We start from the raw sequence: 10,212 nt of genomic DNA on the forward strand, positions 1-10,212 counted from the left end.
CAAAGATTCATAATGAATATTATTCAGTTTTACACAGATCACATTTTTTAGTGACAGGCTCCACTTTGATCATGGGGTGACATGCCTTGAGCTTATAATTTTCTTAGGTGGTCAGTATTTCTGAAACTGACTCAAGCTAAAATAAGGCCAATTGTATCTACAGACTAAATTAACTCCAATATTTTTCACCATTAATATGCATATTTCTAGTTAAATATTTGCTGATGACTACATGGGCGAAATTATTTCAAGGTTCTAAAGTCAATCATAACCTCAAATGCAAATGTCTAGCAGGCCAAAAAGCGCCTTTTGCTGATGATTTTCTACATATTGCACCGTGAATCGACTGCTCCTGATGGAGCAGCATGCGTACAATATTTGCTGTGGAAATGACAAACGCTAAAGATAAAGTGAAACTTTTCAGCCTTGAACATTATGGAGCCTTTTGTGCAGCCGTGTGGAGAAAGAACTGATTTTATAAAATCACGTAGAAAAGATGACATGGTATGTTTGTTTCCATGGTTACATCTATAAAACTTTAATTTTGGATTGTATGAATGAGCAAGTGCCCTAAAAACAATCAAAATAAACAATGACCAAATTTTTATAACAAAATTCACATTTATGTATGAAAATAGTCATTTGTAGAAGACAAAATATTCCAAAGTTGTAAATGACATTTCATCACAGTAATGTCTTTGGCTGAACAAGAAAATTAGCTTCTGATGTTGCCACGCTGCATTCCAGATCTAACGTAGTTATTTGACTACATTCAGTCTTTCTTTCAGCATTTGCTGATCACACGGTCTCCTGGTTCAGCAGCTGGTGAGAGTAGATGACATCTTCATAGTGGTATTGCTCTGCTATTGCCATGATGGAGTCGTAGCACCTGATTCTACCTAAAACCTTCAGTTCTTCAACCACAGCAGACCTACAGCAGACAGAAATTAATATTGATAAGATACAAAATAAAAATGTTTAGTGGGAAGTGTGAAATGTACATGAAATATAGGGGCGATAACTTCCTTTGCTGTAACTTTTCATTACCTTTGCCACTTGTTTAAAACTGTGAGAAATGACTATGATTTCCTAAATATAATTATACAAAACAAAAATCTTTTTGCCATTTATAGCAAGTTGGCTCAACATCTAATATTCCCCGTCTTCATGAAATGTGTGTCTTGTGGGTTATTTACTACCTGGTGTTTGGATCTTGAAGAGGCTGCTGTTTGCAGATGTGATGCAGTGTCTGAACTACGTGGTTTCTGAAGTTCTGCAGCTGAGGCAAACAAGCGCTCTCTCCTTTGAACCATGAGAGAGGAAAGCAATCTGCAATCTGAAGAGAGAGAGAGGATAAAGTTACAGAGAAAAACATTAAGGTTAACATAAGTATAAATTAAAGTTACTTAAAAGGATCCATTTAAATACCTTTTTACATGCAGGAACAGTGTTGCTGGACAGTGTCTGACTGCACAGGGTCATCATCAGGTATCGGTTCAGTAGTTTGTCCAACATCAGCTCCTTCAAAACAGACTCAGGAAGCAGCAGATCCCACTTTCCCATATTACCTAGCAGCTAAAAGAAGCACAATACAACCCTGACTTACCAACAGAAGCCTTGAAAATCTACCATCTGTATACACAAAAAGCTGAGACAACATGAGCTACAAAAGTGTTTTAGGTTGTACCTTTACAGCTGTCCAGAACTGCCGATCCCTGAAGCGACACTGAGAAGTAGATCTGTCCTCTAAAAACCTGGACAAAAAAAACCAAAACAAACAGCATAAAAAAACCATAACAATCTGCAAATACTAGCATGACGGAGGCGGTCTTAAATCATGAAAACATCTAGGTAAGTCACTGACCAACAATTACATCTAGTAACCAGGGAGACAGATGAATATAAGCAAACAAGACATGAAAACACATGCATGTAAATCAATGGTAAAAGAAAGTATGAGACATTTAAATTTTCACATAATATTTAAATGCAACACAAAAACCTGACTTTTTGGGATAGAGAGGGATGAAGACATCTTCATCTACACAGTTCCTCAGCCTGCGAGCCACAGCCTCTATAAATGTCTGTGTGGGACACAAAGACACAGAAGAATTCAATCTATCAGACATGTTATAAAGATGTTCGTCTTTATAAATATTGTGTTAACATTGTGCTCCATCCATCATGTTAGAGATCAGGCATCTATGTACCTTAGGGAGGAACAAATAGCAGTGAAGGATAGAAGCAAAATTGTTGACAAAAATCAAATATACCGTCAGCTTCATAACACTGTTGACCTTACCTTGACTGGTTTACTTTGCTCTCCTTCAAAGATGGAATAGTCCTCCTTCAGTCGATGACAAACACCAGACAGACTGGCTGACTGTTGTTGAGACATGGGATCCCACACCAGCTCTACAAAAGCTGCACAGTCACATGTTTTAGTATTTGACATGTTTGTACTTAAAAGTGGGCAGAGGGATCCTTTAAACAGACATGGACAGAAAGCTTGATTCAGGTCAGCTACTGACACAGACAGCTGAAAAGCAGACGCTACTGAAGTGCAATTTCTCCATGAGATGCAGAAGTGACTGGGTGATTCCTCTGGTATGCGGTTTTTTTTTCCCCTAAACTCTCTAAACTGAGGTTAGATGCATTCCTCACATAAACTCTTTACTGGGATTTGATTATGTGTTCATTGAAAACTGAACCTAACAGCAGAATAAAGAATTGGTTTAGTTACAGCTTACATTGTGAAATGAAGTCTTTATTTACTTCAAGCTGTAACTTAACGTGCAGATGAGCAGGGGGAAAGTCACAGAGCAAAGATTTATCTGTATTTGTAATCAAGGAAGACCATGTTACCAGTTATTTTGGGTAGGACGGTCTTTTCAATGATGCTAGACAGCGTCTGTCTGTCGGTGTGATCCAGCTCCTCGTGGCCATGGCCGTGACAAAATGTCTCCACTGCTGTGAACCATGGGAGCTTTTCAAAGTCTGCACAGACATCCTGAGAAACAAATATAAACAAAACATAAAATACAGTGTGCAAAGAAAGCTGTATGCTTAAGCAAGCATTTGCGTTTGTGTGTGTGTTCGTATGTGCAAGTACTTTTAAAGGGTTCCATGCCAGCAGCTGATGTCTAATGATGGGGTTCAGCAACTTTGGCAGACACAGAGAGATGTAAGCATTGTGGTAGGACTCGGAATAGGAGCTTCTCCACTCTTCAAAGTGAGACAGAATCCTTTTAACATCGCAGAAGTCCTCTTGGACATCAGAAAACACTTCTTGGGACCTCGACTGGATATCAGCTGGTGGGGAAGTGGAATGGACAGAAAGTCAGATACAGATAACACACTTCATTTGCCTGAAAAGTTTTTCTTTATTTTCGAGCACTGAAAGAGACAATGAGAAACGGTAACTTGACTCAAGGCTGAACCTAAGCTGGTTGTGCTTTAGTGATGAACAAATGGATTGACAAGATAAAATCTGTTTGATTTTAAGGCGTGTTAATCGTTTTACCTATTGTTTTCTGCATCTGCTGCTCCTCTTCTGCAGAAGGTCGGGTGTCTTCAGTTATATCTAAATCTTCCTCTGTTTTATCATCCACATCAATCTTACTGCATTTTATATTAAAACAATATGAAAATTAGTCACAGCATAAGGAGAATCAATGTAAAAGCCTACAGAACATATTCATCACAGTCCAAAAAAAGAAAAAAAAAAGTCATTTCATTTCAAAACGGGCATTTAAATTAATTTACCATTGGGTGTCAGTCCCGTTGGCTGAGCCACCACTCTGAGCATCAGTGTTGTCTGCAAGAAACATCCAGTTAAAGTAAAAACTTCAAGACATTTCCAAGCTTGTTTCAAGGAAGGCCAGTTTGGTCCTACAGGTTTTAGAAGTTTCCCTGTTGTAATACACCTGATTCAAACTAAATGGTTTGTCCTGCTTTTCAAGATCGGCTTAATGAATCATTCATTTGAATCAGGTGTGTTGAAATAGGAAAACATCTAAAACTTTCAGGAGCGAGGTTCTCTTGGATGGCAAATGCTTATCACTGAGATAGCCGAATCACATGGGGACACAAAAACGTAACTCACAGCTGAGCTGCTGAAGGCGGTCAGCCTGCTCTTTAACCCTCTCACGTCTCTTAGCCAATAGCGCCTCCATCTGGTCAGACAACTGAGTGTGCAACTCCAACTCCAAAGCATTGATCGTAACAACCTGAAGTTAACAAACTGTCAGTAATCCAAATAAATCTTAATTCTGGCTTTTTAATGTTGAAGAAAATAATATCTACCATGTACTGGCATGTAGTAAAACCTAGTTTTAATAATCTATCTCAATGTTCAGTAGTCATGACGCCTTGCAGAGTTGGAAAGTTAAAAAATAAACTTCCAAGTGTCATTATCTGTTTGACAAACACATGAAGTGTCTAAAATCTGTCTAATGTACAACCCCAGTTCCAGTGAAGTTGTATAAAACAAAAATAAGAAAGCTCCTTATTCTAATAGATTTTTTCTTCCACAAAATATGCAACAAACAACGTCAAAAGTTGTTGGACAGCATTGTCTGACTACGGCACTTCAGATGGTAGAAAGATTAAAAAAAAAAAAGAATATTGTTATGTGAAATGTCATGAAGTCATAGCAACTAAAATGATGAATTTTCAAAAAAGAACTTTGCTCAAGTTCATTAACATGGACAAGTGCCGGGATTTAGCCTATTACCTTTACTAGTGATTTGACTAGTTTAATCTGATACGCTTATTCAGAGAGGAAATGAGTCCATTCTAAAAATTTCTAACCTTCTCCCGCAGACACTCCACCAGGTTGTGGACATAAAGTGTTGTGGTTCTATAAAATTTCAGCTGCTTTTCAGAGGAACTTTCTTCTAGCGTTTCCAAGGAGATTTTAGCGCTCTCAACATCACCCTCCATCCTCCTGAGCTCTGCCTGCCGTGCTCTGTACACCTCCTTCAGGGAGCTCAGTCTAAGAAGGAAGGAAGGAAAGAGAAAGAAAATCAGGAAAGGTAAATTTGACAAGAAAGGAAGTTTAGAAAATGAATTTAGTATTACAAACATGGATGCATGTTTATTCTTGCCTTTTGTAGAATCTCAGGAAGAACTAAAAATGACTAAGTAAAAGTATGGCAATTCTTTTTAACAGTAAATCAGCAGGTCTCACATGGATCAATTTAGTTTTCACAAGTTAAAACAAGCCAAAGCCAATACATTATCAATATTTCAAATAGTTCTGCTGAAATATCAAGTACTGATACATCTACCAGACACTAACTTTCCAGTGATCCTTTTCTTGACCGTTAAGATAGAAACAGGGGGGAGAGTCTTTGGGATTTTGGTCGCTGTTGATCTCTTCTTATGACTCCCTGCATCTTGCCTGCTGCTACTACTGATGCTGCTGTAGCTGCTGGACTCACTGCCAGACGGGCTCTGAGGAGGAAGGAAAGCACAGGACAAAAAGCTTAATTATGAAATTCTATAAAGTCCAATTCAAAACTTAACAAAGCAGAAGAAAAGAAAGAACAATAAAAAAAAATGTAGAGAGAGGAAAACAGAATATTTATGCTTTAGGTGCTTAATATGAGTTATAGGAAAACAAGCAGAAAGAAGATGTCTAGTGAACCGTTCTACCTGCTCCCCTGGTCGTTTCTTGATTCCTTTTCCAATTTGGGTCTCCTCCCACAGTTCCTGCTCTTCCCCTTCAGATCCTGACAGGCCGTCATCATTTTCTCCTTTATTTAAAGAGTAAAAGAAACAAATCTTGTCAAGATTTTCATTCTTTGTTTCAAAGAAACTACAGTTCAGTCAATAATATTATTTCACTGACTCTAATTATTAATATATTATTTATTCTCTACAGCATCAGCTTGCTCCAACTCTTAAGCTAGGGAAAGAGACTACCAAATGCGCTGTCTAGATCACACACACATTCACATACTGAGGAACACATCAGAGGCAGAGATACTGCCCAAAGATAAACATGTGGTCTGGAAATCAGGATCAACTCAAGATAATATTAAAGCTGGGGTAGGTAATGTTGGGGAGTGAGCAAGATGTGAAAGTGGCACCCTGTCTTGGCTCCTCCTCCTTTGGTTTTGCTCCTTGTGTGGTCCAAGGTTTTTTTTTCTTACCTCCGCCAAGGAGGTTATGTTTTTACCAGCATTTATTTGTTTGTTTGGTTTTGTTCAAGATAACTTAAAAAGTTATGGACGGATCTCGTTGAAATTTTCAGGAGTTTTTAGAGTTGAGTAAGTTGTTGTAATGTGGAAAAAGAAGGAACAGATTTATATTTTGGGGGTCATCCGAATCACCATTTGGATCCAGGAATTTTTTTTAAAGGCCGTGACGGAGGTATGCTCTCAGAGTGCTTTTCAAGTTCGCAGCTTTTTCCACCAACAATTTTCTCTTTCTCGACTGTTTCAGGAGGAGGCAAATAAACCGAGCTGGGTCGGAGAAATCCTTCCTGTATTTACTCAGCCATGTTTGCCTTCCGAGTTTCTTCTTCACTATTTTGTATTTTAATCCTAAAACGCTATTTATATGCAGGGTGTGGCTATCAAGTATGCGCTGCGGGAGGAGAGCCGGGAGAAGAAGCTTACAAAATATAAGAAATGAACAACTCCATTTTGGTCCAAACGTTTTGATTGGTGAGAGTTTTTACAGATTTACAGTAAACTGAGGGATCTAACCATATTTCTTATTGTTCATAATTTCAAAATGTATAGACTACTATCAGGATGAGGAAACACTTCACCCAGAGTAAAAAAAATGTCTCTGAGCAAGATTACCTTCCTCAGCTTTAACATGTCAGAAAAGGAAATACCCTGGACGGATTCTGCATCGCCTTATATATATATATATTTTTTTTAACCACTGTTCATACCTAACTTCTCTGCAATCCTTTCCTGAATGCTTTTCAATCGTGGTGCAAACTCAATTCTTCTTTCATGATTATCTAGCTCATCATCTTCATCCACTATGTCATCTTCATCATCCCTGCTGTAGTGATTTGGCGTGCTACCAGCCGAGCTATGGCCATCTTTACTCAGGGGAATGAACTCTTTCTGGGCTCGAGTGGCACGCCGCTGCCTCTTGGCTGCATCAATCTCTTCAGCATTAGGAATACCTACTGTATAAAAAAGCAAATACATTGAAAAAAATTAATGCACAGATACAAATGCAAAAAAAAAAAAAACCCCAACATAAAATGGAAACACTACACCCATATCATGAAGCCCTAATGAACAATGTGTATGCATGCCAACATATGAGTATGTAATATGTCTTTTTTTCCTTTGATATACATATGCAGTATAAGTCAATATGAACGCATACTTGGTCGGGCAGCAGAGTAGCTGGAATCTGAGTCCGAGCTAGCTGAAGGAGAGCCAGCACCAACTTCTTCACTGTCGCTGTCATCGCTGTCACTGACAACATCATCATCATCATTATCATCGTCATCATCATCACCGTGGTGCAGAGTACGTGGTGAAGCTTCCTTCTCATGTCTGGGATAAACAGATGATGGGACACCTCCACCAGCTGAGGCTGGAAGATAGAAGGAAGCATGCCACACAGAACATGTGAAATAAAACTCCTAAATTACAGCAGAGATGAAATAAGTAAATGAGTCATACTGACTTTTTGGCTGACAATTCCTCTGTACTGTAATGACAAAAACAATGTCTCTGTTGCATAATAGCTTTTCTTTTGTTAAGTACATTTACTGAACGTCTAATGTGACAAAACATCCCAAGTAACTTCAGTGTTTCTCATTTGTTTGATTCATTCCCCTCAGCTCATTTCCATGTTTACACATGCTTGATTTTTTTCTCTCCTGCCTTAAAAAAAAGGATGTCTCTTCCCCCTAAAATTAAAGTAAAGGAAACAAGGAAACAAGATTGTGACAAAGTGGGTGAGATTGTAATTGTTCACCACTTGTCCCTAACATTTACCTTTTCTCATATTTGTCCCTTTAACTTTATTCTGTTATTTCTGTTGCCAGGTAACCATGCTGCACTTACTATCCCGGGTTGTTAGTGTTTGCATTGTGTTGCATTTTTCATTGTGTTACCATTTAACATTATTCATTGTTTAACTCCACCTTGCAGGATAGGTGTTGAGGAATGGCCAACTCAGCACTTCCTCATTGCAGGTGTGAGGGACTTCCTAGATTAGTTGATTGGGAAAAACCAAGTGAAGGATTTCCTCTTCTGTAGTTTCTTTAAGTGTGGGCTTATTTGAAATAATGTATTAGAACTGGTATTCCTTTTGTGTATTTTTGTTTGTTTAGGAATTTGGTTTGTTTATTAATGTTGGTGTAGAAAAAGGTTGCTGGGAATCGTGATATTGGGAAATGGTTTAAGCTAAATCAAATCAGGTGTGTGTCTTAAGGGGTATATAAGTAGTCAGTTTTGGGAGCTTGCGAGGAGAGAGAGTGAGGAAAATGATGTCAAACTGGTGACTGAATGCCCACCAATCTTTGAAACTGTACGATGCACATCTTTTGGAAAATAAAATGTTCATCTTTAAGGAAATCCCAGGACTGCTGATTCTGTCTATGTCTGATTTTCTTCAACCTTGGACACACTACCTCACAAACAAGGTTACAGACAAACCCTTGCTTCAGATCTGCAGCCTTAAACAAGCATCCTTTAAATTTGATGCACTGCTGTAAAATCTACCCATTATTAAATGGAAATCTACCACTTTACCATAGAATTTACTTTATGAAAGACAACATTCAGGACCAGGCAAATGTTTAACATGTACAAATGCTGACACGTTTTCTCAATCATTTTAAATGAATAGATGTGTCCAAACTCTTAACAGGTTGCATTTTAAGTTAATGTACAATTGTGCAACTTTTGACTTGTATATGCTGTGTAACAAAGGCCATGACAACCCTTAACTGTGCCTCAATCATAAAATTTCTATTTGCATCCTCTATTCTCCAAATGCAATTTACAAACTTCAGACATTCTTGAAGATAGAGATCAGATGACGTAACGGTGAAATCCAAAAAGCCCATACAACAAACCTTTGCTTTTGGTGGTCTTGCAAGGTTGAGTGTCCTTCTTCCTGACTTGGAACAGCACGGCTTTATCGGAGGACCTCTTGAGTTGAAAAGCTGAGTCTTCAACTGTGGCAGCAAGAAAAGAACATGTATAATTACTTGTATTGAGACTATCAGAAACAACAGTACTGAGCAAATGGGTAAACATAAGCCTTAAGTTTCTATTGAATACAGGACATCATGAGCCATGTTTAACTCTACAGGAAAGCTAACACAGGAAAGCATCTGATCCAATTCATTCTGAAAAGATGTTTATGTGCTTTGGCTCAACTATCTAAACCTTGGTACAAACCATCCTCCACGTTGATTCATTCACCTCCAACGTTGCTATGACGATTGTTCCCATTGACAAAAACCTACATTTATTAAGTTACCTTCCTTGTCGTCAGTGAAACTAAGGACGGAGTTTGCCTTTTTCGTCCCATCCTTGTCTCTGTCTTCTCTCTCCTCTGTCAGTTCCAGCGTCTCCCCGTCATCTTCTTCACTACTCGCCGGCCTCGGAGGCGTCGCTTCCCGCTTGGAGCTGCAGGAGATGCCGCGGCTCTGCGAGGCTTTGACAGGCTGACTTACTACTGCTGAGACCCTCTCATTTTCCTCTCCTTCTCCGGAGTTCTTCTGGTCCTCCTCCTCGTCACTGGAGCTCTGTTTTCTTTGCCGAAAGTTTCTACGTGGCTTCTTGTTGAACATTTCGCTCTGTTTACCTAGACAGGTAGTAGTCGGGAAAGCAGACCGCGGTACGACACATCGGAAAATGCCGTAAAACGTCGCAAAGCAGCTGCAATGCATCATGGACAATGTATGCAGTAAGCTCTCGGAACAAAACAAAAACAATTGATCCACTAATAATAAAGAAAACAACAATAAAAACCAAACAAGCAACAAATTTAAATTACATTTTTTTATTTTAGTTTGTGAGCTATTCTATTCAGCAGTTTTGGAGTTTTTGACTGTAAATAATGAGTAGTATTTAAATAAGTAAAGAAGCAGTGAAATAAATCATGACTCTTGATTGAGGACAGCTGACAAAAAACTCATCCAGAATTATGATGTTATTAACATTATGTAAATCTTTGGATCAATCTCGTCATTTAATGTGTTTTGTTCTTTGT

General features: G+C 38.5%; 1 protein-coding gene across 1 annotated transcript; it reads right to left on the reverse strand.

Moving 5' to 3' along the window:
• Window positions 1-708: 708 nt before the first annotated feature.
• On the reverse strand, window positions 709-9,790 carry gcfc2 (GC-rich sequence DNA-binding factor 2; the record flags this gene model as incomplete). The annotated part of the gene is made up of 18 exons (XM_079241213.1): window positions 709-931; window positions 1,200-1,336; window positions 1,429-1,575; window positions 1,688-1,754; window positions 2,008-2,084; window positions 2,303-2,424; window positions 2,866-3,010; window positions 3,113-3,312; window positions 3,524-3,621; window positions 3,766-3,817; window positions 4,106-4,229; window positions 4,813-4,996; window positions 5,303-5,457; window positions 5,659-5,759; window positions 6,911-7,156; window positions 7,363-7,575; window positions 9,068-9,169; window positions 9,478-9,790. 18 exons carry the CDS (start codon window positions 9,788-9,790, stop codon window positions 799-801), a joined length of 2,616 nt encoding a protein of 871 aa, XP_079097339.1. The 3' UTR covers window positions 709-798.
• Between the last annotated feature and the right edge of the window lie 422 nt (window positions 9,791-10,212).

Source organism: Telmatherina bonti (assembly GCF_933228915.1).
Source record: "Telmatherina bonti genome assembly, chromosome: 1".
NCBI classification, from domain to species: Eukaryota; Metazoa; Chordata; class Actinopteri; order Atheriniformes; family Telmatherinidae; genus Telmatherina; species Telmatherina bonti.